Below are 15,719 nucleotides of genomic sequence, written 5' to 3'. Positions count from 1 at the left end.
TTTTCTAGTATTTCTAGGATTCGTCAAAATTCCAGGAACCATGCAAAAATTAAACTCTCTTTTTTCTTGACTTTTCTTTAAAAGAGTTAGTGTTTTAATAATTAGATTTTATATTATCTCTAGGTTTTCAGTGAAGCATAATGGATTACAGGAGAGCATTGATGGCTACTAAAATGGTCTTTATAAGTTACAATGGCAACCTGATCGTACTTTTTTTTCTCAAGTCCTATACAGAAATCAAACAATTCTACTGCTTTATATTATGTTCATTTCCCAGATTTTACCTGAATGTTCTTCCCTGGGGCCATTGCTGTTGTGAAACTGTTGTAATGGCCTTCACTGGGGTGTGGTGAAAATGCTCTAATTGCCTTTGCTAAAAACAAGGGTTTCATATAAATTGAATTTTTCTTTTAGGATAATTGCCATTCACTTTTGTTTTATATGCCACTGAGTGGGGTTTTGCAGTATCCTCTGTGGACAATTAAAGTGCTGAAATAGGAGAAGCTAATGATTGTTTTGTGTGGTAATACTGACAACCTCTGCATGTTTGTCAATCTGTGTTAACAGTATCGATCAGGATGGGATCCTCATAGAGGGGCAGATAATATTTCCACTAAATCTTCGGACAGTGATGTAAGTGATATATCTGCGGTTTCAAGGACTAGTAGTGCTTCTCGTTTCAGCAGCACGAGCTACATGTCTGTCCAATCAGAACGGCCAAGAGGAAACAAGAAAATCAGGTGAGTAAAGGGACTTTCGCAGGAAATTCTTCTAAACATATTTTAGGAGGTCTTTGATTTATCTTTGGATAAACCTAAAATCCTGGATTTTGAAATAATTAATACGTGTTGTTAAGGCAATAAGAAGTTCTGAACATATCCTTTTTTATTATACTTTCATCTGTATTCAAACTACTTGCACAGAAAATTTCCATAGAACAAAATTTTCTTACTAGCCTACTTGAAATCCTATCATGGGTTATTTTTTCATGTTTCCTACTTTAAAAAGTAATTCTGTTATTATTCTGTCTTATCTGAAATTAAAGTGATGGCTAAGTGAAGACTTGAGTTTGTTAATGTTCCAAGAAATATGAAAAATAATAGTTTGAAGGGTTTTTTTTCCTTAGCGTAATACACTTCAGTGATTGAGAATACAGAAAAATATTACCTTTTTAGTAGGATGCTCGTCCATTCTCCCGAAACTTTTAGAAATGCATGAAAAAAGTCCTCAGCTTTTCAAAAAAATATATAAATGTAATATATGTTAGTATAATTTTCACTCATCATCTGACCTGTAGATTTTATGGGCACCTAAACTTTTTTTTTTTTTTTTTACTCCCATTACATCAGAAAACATATGTAATGGAGACTACAACTTTTTTCCATGCAACTTTGTGACAGGAAAATATGATCTGAAAACAATGCTAAGTATTGCTTATATGGTGCTTCTTCTGCTATACACTGGGGAAAAAGTAGTCAACATTTAAAAGATAGAATTTTTGTTTTAGTAGTTTTCATTACATTTCTGTTTAATTTCATATGCATTTTTTTCTTGACTTTTTCTTTCTTGTTTGTGTTTATTTGCATGCCTTCGATCTGTGTTGCTTTCAAAAGGCCAAAGGGAATAGAAGAGGGAGGGCAAGAAGGGGATAAGCATGAAGAGATAGTTCATGAAAAGGAAGAGGTAAAGGAAGAAAAACTTAATGAGAATGAGAAAGGGACAGAGATCACAAAAACATGTGATAAGGAGAAAAACAGAGAATCAGGAGACGAGGAAAAAGCACAAGATATACCTGAGCAAGGGAAAGAAAAAGAACAGTGGAATAAAGAGGATTTGCAAGGACGATTTTCACAAGATGATGACAGGTAAAATTTGCTCATTTGTGTAGACATTTCCCATTAGTCATGTAGTCCTTTTTCTTAATCCTAAAAACTATTTTGCCATTGACATTTGGTTTATTTTCTTGTGTTTTTTTCTATCTAGCTTCTAATACAACTAGTTCATATATTGGCAAAGTACCATCAAATAGATTGACTTGTGAAACAGTCTTTAATTTATGTCCACTAGCTCTGAGGGCCTGATTTGTTTGCTTTTCATTATGACTCACTGAATCCAATGTAAATTTCCCTCAGTCCCCTTAGTGTTAATTGCTGCGTAACTTCTCCGTTTGTAGAGTCAAAATTTTTAAAATGAGCTTCTGAAGAGCCTGAGAAAATTTAGCCTACTTCATAAAAAATATTACACACTGGAGATTTACTCTAAAAATGAGTGGCAAAATAGCTAGCAAAAAGTAAGCTTTATTCAGTCTGTGGCTCCTTTGTCTCTTAGTTTTTGGTGGGTTCTCGCCCAGTTTTGAGTACTGAGGAAGATTGCGAATCAGGGGCAGTAGTACTCTGTTACTCAGAAAAGGATGGATGGCCCAGGGTTTTTTAGAATGCAAACCCGTCAGGTTAGTTCCCTTGAAAAATTCAGTCAGCTAGAGAAACTGCCTGAGAAGGAACTTAGAACGGGAAAGCAAAGTATAAAAATAACTATGTTTTCATTTTTATAACACAGGCACCAAGTAAGCATGAAGCTTCTTTCTTTATAGCTCTTTACTGAAAGGCACATCAGCCCAAGTGTGCAGTAGACTTCATCTTTCTGCCTGAGGAGATGAGGTTTCTCTATATTTCTCAGAGACAGAATTACCCATCATGTCCATTTGGGAGGAATTTGGATTTCTAGTCAATCCAGAATTTGATTTTGTGTTAGTACATAGCTGGCTTGATAAGCATACCCTAGTATAAGCCAGACTTTGCTTTATTATATCTAACCCCAATCTCAGTGTGTACTTATTCATAACTAATGAGAAAGATAATTGAGGCAGATGTTTACCCCATCAGTATACAATTCAGTGGTTTAGACTATGACATATCACTTTTAGTCTCAGATTGGTATATTACTATATCTGTGATCTGTGGAAGTTTCTGTATAACAGATAGTAAACCTAAAAGGCATCTCAGGTTTTGGCATGTTATGTGATTTGAGTCTAAACTAGTAATTGCAAATCTATCTTCATCACTTATCTAACTTTCAGTAATTACAGTGATTCTGCAATAAAGACCGTTTTTCTGATTTGTTGGCATAGAATAATTTCATCATTAATTCACAGAAAAAAGCTTTTGGAGTTTCCTTGGAAGAGTTTCCTTTCTTTCAAAAGCAGAGCAAATTCCAGGTCTCTACTGTTGTCTTTCTGTATACTGTATAGAGAACACCCGAGCCCATTGGTGTTTGCCTGGAGCCAAAAGTCTAACAGACCTGGCTTGGTGGGCAAAGGTTTGGAGAAGATTTTAACTTTAAGTTCTCAGTTTTTAATTTATTACTTTCTTCATCATTTCCTTTAGGGAAAGAGTACATTATTTTGCAAGGGAAAAAGAAATATGGTATATTCCTAGCAATCTGAGTCATCAAGGAACTGTAGTCTGCTTAAGTAACTATATAATCCTTCTGAAACTCTAAAGGGGTCCAGGTAGATGTCTCTAGGGAATATAGATTCCATAAGATGACAGGAGGTATCAACTGCAATTACTTTGTAGGAAACTTTTGGTGTCACTAATTAGTGCAACATAAGATCTTGAAATTGCTTGCATTAGAATAAAATGAACAGTCTTTATTAGAGGAAATGTGTCTGAGTATGCCCAGTAATATTTTGTTTTGGTAGTTAATGAACACAATCATAGATTGTTTAAATACTGAAAACAGCTTATGCGCTTATACAAAATTATTGGAAATAATCTTATTTTATAATATACCATTGACAGTGTATGCCTTTTACTAGTAATCCAAGTTTTATAAAGGAAAAAAATTTTTTACTTCTAGCAATGCTGGAACGTAAAATTAATACAGTGACTCCAATGTATCAAATCCATTATAGTTGCTGTTTTCATTACAGTAATTGAATTTCATTGCATGATACAGAATTATGCTGTTTTGGGGTAGTAGTCACATTAGAGTAAGTCTTCTGAACATACAAGTAAAAAATGAGTAGGAAAATGTAAATTCAAAAAATGGTTCATTAAATTTTTGAATATAATATTTTTTCAAAGTTAATAAATAATATATTCATATTTAGATATTTACATTTACATACATGAATATAAGTCAGGTTAATGTCCCTATATCATTAATGGTTTTTTTGGTAATCTAGAAAATCCAAAATTATATTAATCATTTAAAATATTTTTTTTAGTCTGCATATATGTGTGCATGTTCTAAATTTTATATCTGTTTACATTTGCCAATTATATACCATGTACATATGGTAAGCTGGCTCAGAAAAAAAAAACGTTCAGAGTTCAAAGGTAGGCCAATACTTATTTAGAAAATTTCTCAAGCACTGTACTAAAAACTGGGGATAGAAATGAAATTAAGCATTTCTAATTATCTAAGCCTGAGAGTGAAGCAGTGTCTTAGCCTCGTGTGAGTGGACATTTAAGGATAGCTTCATACCCAAAAAATGTTATCAATATACCTAAACAAATTCACAAGCACATTTGAGGAAGGAATTGGACACAGAGAGGAGGGGATCTTAAATAAATCTGCAATGAAAGAAGGTAGAAAAAACAAATACTGAAAAATGTAATATTATCAAAACCAACAATATTGGTAGACTCCTCTTTCCCTCTAGGTTTTGTTCTAGGACTATAAGACAAAAGAAAAAATTCAAGAAATGTGTTCTCTATAAATTTTTAGTTCTCAGGCATGTCTCTAAATGCTAGAGAATTATAATTTCTTTTTCAAGAGAGTATTCTTGAGGTAGGGAAATTTTTTAAGAGGAGAAGTTTGGCATCTATTCAAAAATTCATGAAAAACATCTTAAGAAACTTGAGCCATCTAAATTGTATAGATAAAAGTTCTTATAATCTTTAGAATGGCAAGCAGAATAATTGTTAATGAAATATTTATTGCTACTAACATGTAGTTCAGAGTTATAGATCGGAGTGGAACACTTCATGATTATATAATGTAATTTGATGCATACAGCATATTTATGCCCATGTCGCAGACTTTTAAAGGAGAAATAGCATGTCTCATAAAAGTAATTGTGGATGAGACATCTGAAATATCTGGCTTCTCATCCTGGTTCTGTCATATCTACCTGCTGGCTTTGTCTGGGCTTTTTTGCTAGCCAGTTGGAGGAAGGGGTAATTCATACTCCTTCCCATAGTATGTAGCCAACAGGAAAATAAGCATCTTTTAGTACACTGATGATTTGTCTTTATTATCGTGAGCTCAAGAAATCACTGGTTCTGCAATTAACCACTAGCAGAACAAACAGCTCAACATAAATTTCCATCATTTTGCAGATGTTTCCAAAATTGAGGTGACTAGTATCAGTACTCCGTAGATCAAACTGAGTCTTTCAGTCTTCTGGAAGTATGTTTGAGGGCAAACTCATCCCATAGGGCATACTGATTGACTATGCTTTACCACTCTTGTATTGCTGTGTTTTCTCCTGCTTTTTCTTTCTCATTAAGGTTATCTTCTAGTTAGTACTACTGAAATTGTACAAGAATGAGTAATTTCTCCTGTTTTATGATTGTGCATGAAAAGGGAACTTTAGAAAAAATATGTAAACAACATTCTTAGAATTTTGATTTAGCAATTTTGGGGTGGAGCCCAGAAATTTGCGTTTTTACAACAAATAGCCCAGCTGGTTATGATGCAATCTATCCTTTCTTTGGGGTTGCTTATATTTCCTAATGGATTTTATGGTCAGCTTGTCAGTTTTTTTGGGGGGGGAGCCAGGATTTTGACAGGGATTTGTTTAATTAGATCAATTTTGGAACTGTTATCATTTTTTAAAATATTGTATTCTAATCTGTGAACATGAGCTGTTCCATTTATTTTCCTAACTTTCTTTCAATGATATTTTATTGTTTTCAGTGTACACATCTTACCCCTCTTTTGTTACATTTATTCTAAGTGTTTTTGGGTGCTATTATAAATGGAACTATTTTATTAATTTCCTTTCAGTGCTGTTCTTTGCTACTATATCGAAATATGATTTATATGAATATGTTGATCTTGTATCCTATAGCCTTATTGTATTTCATTTATTAGTTTAAAAGGTTTTTTTGTTAATTCCTTAGGATATCCTATATAAGAGATCATCGGTGAATAACATTCCTTCCAATCTGAATGCCTTTTATTTCCTTTTCTTGTCTAATTGACCTGGCTAAAACCATCACTACAATGTTAAAGAGAAGGGACTCATAGAAAGTTCTTAAAAGAAACAGCCACATAGAATTACTCTGCATTAGCTGTTAAAGCATTTTTGAGGATGTTTTTTTCAGATGCCTTCATTTTCAGATGGATTCATTTTAGAATGAGCAGAGCTGAAGGCAGATGCTTAACCAACTGAACCACCAAGGGCCCCTTAATTTTATGTATTGAGCTTAGTATGTCTCCAGGACAGACAAGAAGTCGGACAGAACAGGAATGGCTAGATCTGGCAGATGATTAAGAAAAAGATCTGGACTGGAAATACAGATTTGGAAGTCATTAATATACTGATGCTTCTTGAAGCCATGAAATTAAAATGCACCAACAAAAGAGAGTTTAAAAAAAAAAGAAGTGGGGGGTGGGGTTGGTTAGGATGGGATCCTGGAAAATACCAACATAAAAAAGGCATACAGAAAGCTCACAGAAAAAAAAACGGAGGTGACCAGAGGGATGCATAGAAAATTAAAGGAGTATACAATCACAAAAGCTCAGAAGAAAAGGCATTTCAAGAAGAGGAGAGCAATGGGGTCAAATTCTAAATTCTGCAAATTTTATTGTGCAGACAATAAAATATGAAAACCATGTTAAGACTTAGCAGCATATATAATTTGGAGGAATTTTAACAAAAAGTTACAGAACTCAAAATTACAGTAAAATAGACATAGAAAAAGAAATTCTTAAAAAAGAGGCAAAACTGAAAATGTCAATCATTATATGTAACATAATTTTCATATCCTGTAGTTCAAGAAATTGAACGGAATGAATAGGTTTTGACTATGAAATTTTCTTTATAAGGAAGGTAAAGAGAACATACAATAAGCTACAACATTTTGTTTTCTGTGAAGCAGATACATCAATTGTTTAGGAGAAATACTCATAGAATTTTAAAAGAAAGTTTTGCATAGATTCTCCTAAAATGGATGAGACTGGGAGTTGGGAAGTTGTCACTACCTAATGGCCTTAATTTTCTCAAACACATAAAAGACAGAATATAAGAGTTTGGAAATTGAATTAGAGATTTGATTTGAAGATTTGGAATAATTGCTGAAGAGAATCAGAAAAGTAGCTGACCAAGAACAAATTAAAGGTCTGATGAATAGTTCAGGAGATCCAATGGAGGGACAATTCCAAGAGACACCTGCATGGGAGAGTAGTGTGATCTTTTCTAGCAGCACTGAGCCAATCCAAGCATAGTTACAGAAGTCAGATTGTAGCATTTGTGGAGGATGGGAATTTCCATGGGAGAGGCTGTTAGGAAAATAACAGTAGAAAGAAATTAAGGATGCTTATGTAAATATCAATGCTAGAGAAGAAGGAAGAGACGTCCAGACAGGAACTGATAGACTAGGAGAATGTAGAAAAAATTCAAAAATTGGAAAACTATATCATGCTGTACAAAAGCATATTTAGGGAGTTGGAAGGGTGAGCGGTTTCAATGTCACAGTATGACAATGAAACTAAAGATTGTGAGGTGGGGCTATTTCACTGATCAGCAAATTTGAAGACCTAACCATTGGAGCAAGTACAAGAGAATGGATGAAAAGAATAAATATGAGGGTAGTTGGAGATATGTACATTTTGGAGTTATGAAGCAGTTGGTTAGGTCTTCTTAATGAATATGTAAGTCTCATCAGATTACAGTAAAATTGAGAATTGAAAATAAGACTAAGCCAGCTCCCAAAGACTTCAGTGAATGAGTCAGTGGCCATGAAGTCACCGGATGATAAGAGGAAAGGAAAAAAAAAAAGGAGAAGTATATGTTGGCATAGCCAGAAGTCGGAAGCTGCAAAAATAATAATAATAGTTATAATAAATAATTAAACTTTTAAGTAAAAATAGAAGAGAACTAGTCCAAAAAAAAAGGCGCCAGTAGTTAGAAATATTGCAGCCTATGAAGAAGGATAAGTACTTGTAACTAGGGAGGACTTCAGGAGAAGCAATGTGTTCAAAGAAGCACCAGGTTTTAGTTAAGACAAGATATACATCGTTTTGTTGACCGTAATGAAAAAGGTTTGGAATAAGTAACAATATAGGTTTGTAATAGTGCCACCTGGCCTTTCCTCTGCTGTTAGGGTCACTACATTTTCAGGGTATTCTTTTCAGCTGAGTCTTGGTATTTATACTTCAATACCACATCTGTATTTTTTGATATGAAATTGGAGATCAGTGTTAATTAAAATTTATTCCCACATCCTACATAAATTTTAAGAGACATAAAATTTAATGGACTTTGTAATATAATCATTATTAGTAATTCTGCTAATTTGTATTTCTCTGGTGACTGGTTATTCTATCTTGTTACCACTTGAAAATCCTATCCAGAGATGGCTATACAGATTCATTTTTACTGATGAATCAATTTCACTATAGTTAGAATAGCAATTGAGGGTTATATACATTTAAAATGTCCATTAGCCTTCATCTATATACTGAACTTTTGTTTTCTGGTATTACCACCATTGGGTAAGCTGTAAGTAAATAGTGTTTCTATAGACTTGTTTCCTATAAAGATAAAATTAATTGCTCTTTTTTTACATTTACTTCTAACATTTTCCCCACTAGCTACATGTTAGAGAGTAAGATAAATTTAGTATGAAAGTAGAGAAACAGTTAAATTGGATTGACTTTCAAAATATATACAAATATATATACAAACATATATATATATATATATACACAAATATATATATACAAAATAATAGCATAAAAAACTACTGTAGTAGTTTCCATCATATTTCATATTTGTTTTTACAAGCCAATAAGGGCAATTAATCTACAGCTATAGTTTAAACTAAATGCAATATTTGGAGCTAGTGACTCCTCACAGAACTACAGGTATCCCTCAAGATGAACAAACTTCATGTAAAAAGTTTGATTTTTATAGAAATAATAAAATAAGATCAAGTTCAGAGTCAAAGAATTTTCATGCATGAATATTGGGGTTATATAGGGAGTACATCAGTATAATGCGGTACTATATAGTATGGCTTCATTTTCAACTTCTGATTCTCCATGTAGAAAAATGGGATCTAATATGAAGGAAGCAAAAGCCATCAAAAAAAAAATCCACAAATACCTGGCCTGAGACTTTAGAACCTTAATGACACAATTTAGTCTTTATATTTTAGCTTTATTCTACTTCAGTCTTTCGCACTTACTGATCTTTCTCCTTACAGGCTCTTGCTTTTATGCTCTTGTATATATGCTCACATCGATTCTTCTGACGATTTGTGGTTTCTTCATTTCTGTTTAAAGTACCTACCCATCCTTTAATACCCAACTCAAATATAAATTCATCTAAGAAATACCATCTCTTCTCTTTCTTCACAATGTATCTAATATTCTTTTACAATAACAGTTTCTCTTGTGGCCATCATTTTTCTCCTCTGAATATAGTTAATTATATATCCATTTCATCAACCATGGTTGACCATTAGTTAACCCTCTGAAGGTATATTATCTATCATTTTTATTTTTTATTGTCTTATCTCCCAGGATCTCCAATACATCATACAAAGTAGGCACTGGTAAAAGTTGGTGCGTAAATATATGAATAAGTAAGATTGCAAAAAAGCAGTGAAAATTTAGAGGTGTGAAAAGCTTTGAACATAGTGCTTCTGGCTTCCGACATAGTGCAATATTCAATATGCTCCTCTCAGTCTTCTTAGATGAAAGTTTTTAAATAGGCCAAGAGGTCATTTGTATTGCATTTAGGAAAGTTTCAGTTGGCTGATCTGTTTACTGATTTAATATATGAGAATAGTTCTCTCTCTCATCTTATACTTTTTTATTTTATTTTATTAACATATAATGTATTATTTGCTTCAGGGTACGGTCTGTGACTCATCAGTCTTACACAATTCACAGCACTCACCATAGCACATACCCTCCCTCCCCAATGTCCATCACCCAGACACCCTATCTTCCCCAACCCCCTAGCAGCCCTCACTTTGTTTCCAGAGATTGAGTCTCTTATGATTTGTTTTCCACCTATCCCATCTTGTTTCATTTTTTCCCTCCTTACCCACTATGACCCTCTACCCTGCCTCTCAAATTCCTCTTAACAGAGAGGTCATAAGATAATTGTCTGTCTCTGATTGATTTATTTTGCTTAGCACAATACCCTCTAGTTCCATCCATTTCGTTGCAAATGGCAAGATTTCATTTCTTTTGATGGTTGCATAGTATTCCCTTATGTATGTATGTATGTATGTATGTATGTGTGTGTATATATACACACACACACACACACACCATATCTTCTTTATCCATTTATCTATTGATGGACATCTATGCTCTTTACATAGTTTAACTATTGTGGACACTGCTGCTGTAAATATTGGGTGCACATGCCCCTTCAGATCACTACATTTGTATCTTTAGGGTAAATACCCAGTAGTGCTATTGCTGGGTCATAGGATAGCTTTATTTCAGCTTTTTGAGGGGTTTCCATACTGTTTTCCAGAGTGGCTGCACCGCTTGCAATTCCATCATCTTTATACTTTTTGATAGGATTTTAGAATTCATTTTACACTGTTCTTTTGGTGCATTAGACTGGCATTCATTTGTCTAATCTTTAAAAACTATCTTAGGGAACACTTTTATGATTTTTTTCTTATATGTCAGATTTGACATATTAGAATATATATGTCATAGAAGAATATATATGTTGGGGCACCTGGGTGGCTCAGTGGGTTAAAGCCTCTGCCTTTGGCTTGGGTTGTGATCCTGGGGTCCTGGGATCAAGCCCCACATCGGGCTCTCTGCTCAGCGGGGAGCCTGAATCCCATCCCCCCATCTGCCTCTCTGCCTACTCATGATCTCTGTGTCAAATAAATAAATAAAATCTTAAAAAAAAAAAAGAATATAAGAATCCCTACAGGATTGTCAGACTTGTCAGACCTCATGCAGGATTTTTACACATAAAATAGTGATTATCAGGGATCCTTGGTGTCTCAGTGGGTTAAGCCTCTGCCTTCGGCTCAGGTCATGATCTCAGGGTCCTGGGATCCAGCCCCGAATCGGGCTCACTGCTCAGCAGGGAGCCTGCTTCCTCCTCTCTCTCTGCCTGCCTCTCTGCCTACTTGTGATCTCTGCCTGTCAAATAAATAAATAAATCTTTTTTAAAAATATAATGATTACCATTAAGACTGCAAAAATAAGGAAACTTATAAATTAGTCTTCCGAGACTTTCTAACAAGGTATTTTGAATAAGTGATAGTTAGGACTTCATGCTGAACTTGTCTGAAGAAGAACTGCATATTCTCGGAACAATCTGTGAATTAACCAACTTACTTTACTATTTCTGTTTATCATAGATTATGAATTACTTCTTTGCATGGTTTACCTGTCATCTGTAGAGACTCACAGAGAACTTAGCTGGCTTGCTTTGCAAAGTTGTGAATGAGAACTCAATGCCATGTTACACTAACTCATAATAAGGATAATATCACTTACCGTCATCCAAAATTTATTTTAGTATTATAATAAATAACACATAAGTCCTCCAAAAATATACATGAGAGATAATATATCATGATAATTAAAACTTGACAGAACTGGATTGAATCCTGGTTCTGTCAATTCCTAACAATATAAGTGTAAGCAAATAAAAACCACTTTTTTCATCTATGTAACAGGGATAATAATAATAACTTTTTCACAGGGTTGTCATGAAAATTCAATATAATTATATCCTTAAAGCCTTTTAACACCATTCCTGGCACTCCTGGCACATGATGATCATTTGATAAATAGTAGAGATTACTAAAGAAAAAAAGGAGGTGCCTGTGTGGTTCAGTCGATTAAACATCTGCCTTTCACTCAGGTCATCATATCAGGGTCCTGGAATTGAGCCCTGTATTGGGCTCCCTGCTCAGTGGGGAGTCTGCTTCTCCCTCCCCCTCTACTTCTCCCCACCCCTATTCAGGATCTCATTCTCGCTCTCTCTCTCTCTCTCTCAAATAATAAGTAAAATCTTTAATTTAAAAAAAAGGAAAAGAAAGGAGAGGAAAAATAAATATAAAATTATTCATTTTTTGGCCTTTTTGACTGTGTATTTCATAGAAACTTTCCTGTAACGCTTTGACAGATAATTCAGAATAAGACAAGTTAATCTTACATTTTGTACAAGAGAAAGCCATTTCCAAAGTACCAAAGGGATTTCATGATAAGATAATTTCACAAAGTAATATGGTAGAGTTTCTGAAAAATGTTTTATAAGGTTTGTTTCTTAGTTTGATATAGTTGACCTTTAACAGTCTTGGAGTTGAAGTGGTTTTATTCCTCAAATTGCCTTCATTTATTCAGCAAACATCTTTGAGCATCTTCCACATGGAAGGGACATATGGGGGACATACCGGTTGACAAGACCTAGTCCCTCCCCTCAAAGAGTTTAAAGTTTAGAGGGGAGATAGAGTAATTAGAAGTAACTAAATGATTACAAGAAGTAATTAAAATAAGTAAAAGTATAAAAAGTAATTCTAACATGTGAATTGATAATACTTCCCCTTTGTACATCATTTTAACAACCCACTTATCTCATTTCAAGCTTCCTACTAACTTTGAAATAAAAGTGTATGGAAAATGGAGGTTATAAAAGCATTATCTAAATTGCCCAATATTAAATTGTTTAAACTGAAGCAGAGACAGCTGACTCTTTCAACATTATATAAGCTACGATCATCAGAAGAAAATCCATTATTTCTTATAAGCGTCTCATCATTTAAAAAGTCTGAATTAATAGCTTAAGAACGTATTTGAAAACCTTTATTAAACAGTTGTTCTTAGCTCTGATGCAAACCAAACACAAGGCTTTTAAAATCTAAAAAATACTATAATTAAAACATTACACACTATTTGGTACTTGGGACTTCTGGGTTCTCCTATGTATTTTTGTTTGTTTGTTTGTTGTTTTTAATCTTCCCACCATGTAAATCTGAAAGGATCTGTAGCTAAAAATCAGTCAGTAAGGAAAGATTATAAAGTATAAACATTTAGAAATATAAAATCAAATATTTTAAATTGGTGCTTTCCAAGTATAGTTCTGGAAAATTAACCCCATGAACTAACTAATGCTTTAAAATAAATGGTTTTAAGGTCAACACATATGGGAAACCAGTATACCTACAGTCCTTTTTAAGATTCATAGTCTACATTAGCATTTGGAGAGTTCTGTAATAAAGTTGTGTTTAAACAAGTATTTCCTAAATTTTATGATAGATTATTTTAGCGTAATACATTCACATTTTATTCTGAGAAATATGCTTTAAACTCAACAACATACATGTATTTTTCATCCCTAACTTTGCCTCGCATTCTCTCAGTTAAATACACATTTTTCTTCTTGCTGAGCTTGAGCACAGAATTATGGTGCAAAATTTGGGGTTTCCCAGAAGAGCTTCTTGGAGCTGAGAAAACCTATTTATAGGGATTGATTTTGTCCCTAAAGAAGCAGACAGGTGGGGCTAGGAGAAGAATTGTAAAATCAACTACAAATTCACAAATCTGACAAACAGGAAAAGTGGTATCCAAAGAATATGAGATAAGATTTATCTTCCAAATAATGACACTGACAAAAGGATGCATAAAAATAGCTTACATAATTCAACAAATATCATGAACATTTATAATATTTGCTGACTATTCACATATATTTTCAATTTTAATTCACCCTGTCTCCTGCTTACGAAATCACTTCAAACAAAGCCGTTGAATCTCCTTGTAGAGATTGGGTTGATGGGTAGCCCATTTCTACCTTTTCTATTTGCTTGGACTTTTAGTTACTGAGATCAAAGGAGATGATAGTTCTGGATCTTCACTGATGTCACAGATGCACATGTGTACATATGTATGTGCATGCATGTGGGCGCCACACTCTAGTACACGCCTAAGGGAACTCTCGCTTCCCCAATTTCCCTCTTTAAGAAGTCCTCTATCCTGTTCTGAACTTGAAGCCTTCTTATGTCTGATTTTCTAGACTTCCAGAGTTGGTTTTCCATTGTTATTTAATGTAGTCCATGACTCCCACAGCTAGTATTTTAACACATCATTAAACTTTACTATTTCTACTATCATTAGAATACACCCTCTTCATTAAAAGAATTAATTATACATATTATATAGGACAAACATGAAAATTCTCTTATGTTGAAGGATATATAAAATATTCATCAAGGCTATCAGCATAAAAATGAGTGAATATTATAAGAGATATTTATAAACTCATTTTTGAATTCAACATTAGCTACTTCATTGTCTAATTATATTTTCAAAGGCTTCACCACTTTATCGTTATCATTCTCTTAGTAAATAATAATGGTAAGGGGAGCCTAGGTGGTTCACTCAGTCAAGCATCTGACTCTTCATTTCAGCTCAGGTCATGATCTCAGGGTCATGAGATCGAGCCCTGCATGCTCAACACAGAGTGTGCTTGTCCCTCTCCCTTTGCTCCTCCCCCCTGATCTCTCTCTCTCTCTCCCTCTCTCTCTCTTTTTCTCTCAAATAAGTAAATAAATAAGATATTTTAACAATAAGTAAATAAATAAATAATGTTAATATATTTACAGAGGACTTTACTGGTTAAAAACTAGTTTTATATATAACACATACAAATATATGTACATCTTAATATATAATATGGTATATCCATACATCCTATGTATGTTACATATAGCTCTGTGTGCATATGTATATGTGTCTATCATGAGATATTAACAGGAGGCTTGAGAGATTGAGAGCAGGTTTTATTATTTCCATTTTGAGGTAAGAATTCTCCTGGTTTAGGATTCTAATGCTACTCTAATGAAATAAGCTTAGGATTTAGATTCAATTCGTATAAGTGGTTACCCCTATAAAAAATAGAATCTGTGATTTAGGTGTACTTCTCTCAGAATAATGATGTTTAGGGAATACTAAAATCTTGACTTCACGGGAACAGAGTCTTCATCTGTCTTGACACTGCCTAGAACACTTCCTAGCTTAGTGCAGGTCCTCAACACGTATTTGTTGAATAATAAATGGATAAATTGAATGCCTATTTCAGTAATTCTTAAAAATGTGGTTGTTCACGAAAACAATTGAACTTAGATCATGAATGAGAGCGATAATTTTAAAAATTAAAGGTTTTTAAATACCAAGTAATTAGATTAAATTGAGTGCCTCTTCCCACGAATTCTTGAACTGTTATGAAATATTTAATCACCATATTACCTCTTCTTGATCACAATTTTCCTTGTTAATGATTCATTCTTAAATTCTTAATGTAGTGCTTCTCTCTCTTTTTTCTTCCGAGATTTTATTTAAATTCCAGTTAGTTAACATAGAATATAGTATTAGTTTCAGGCATAGGATTTAGTGATTCATCACTTACATACAACCCCCGTTGCTCATCACAACAAATGTGTTCCTTAATCCCCATCACCTATTTTACCCATCCCCCCACCCACCCAGCCTCC

The 15,719-nt window shown here is 33.7% G+C and overlaps 1 protein-coding gene across 49 annotated transcripts in view; it reads left to right on the top strand.

The window, feature by feature from the left end:
- Positions 1-15,719, top strand: part of RIMS2 (regulating synaptic membrane exocytosis 2) — a 592,339-nt gene that overhangs the window by 462,906 nt on the left and 113,714 nt on the right. For 15 of the 49 annotated variants that reach the window (XM_044245115.1, XM_044245120.1, XM_044245114.1 and 12 more), the window contains 2 exons: positions 568-740; positions 1,614-1,865. The exons of 21 other annotated variants lie outside the window; for them this stretch is intronic. In XM_044245115.1, the coding sequence (XP_044101050.1) occupies positions 568-740; positions 1,614-1,865 (425 nt within the window). The remainder of the gene's footprint in view (positions 1-567; positions 741-1,613; positions 1,866-15,719) is intronic. 13 more of the 49 variants (XM_044245129.1, XM_044245126.1, XM_044245130.1 and 10 more) reach the window with 1 other exon arrangement.

This window comes from Neovison vison, chromosome 4, assembly GCF_020171115.1.
Source record: "Neovison vison isolate M4711 chromosome 4, ASM_NN_V1, whole genome shotgun sequence".
Taxonomy (NCBI): Eukaryota; Metazoa; Chordata; class Mammalia; order Carnivora; family Mustelidae; genus Neogale; species Neogale vison.
This window is presented reverse-complemented; position numbering and strand designations above follow the sequence as displayed.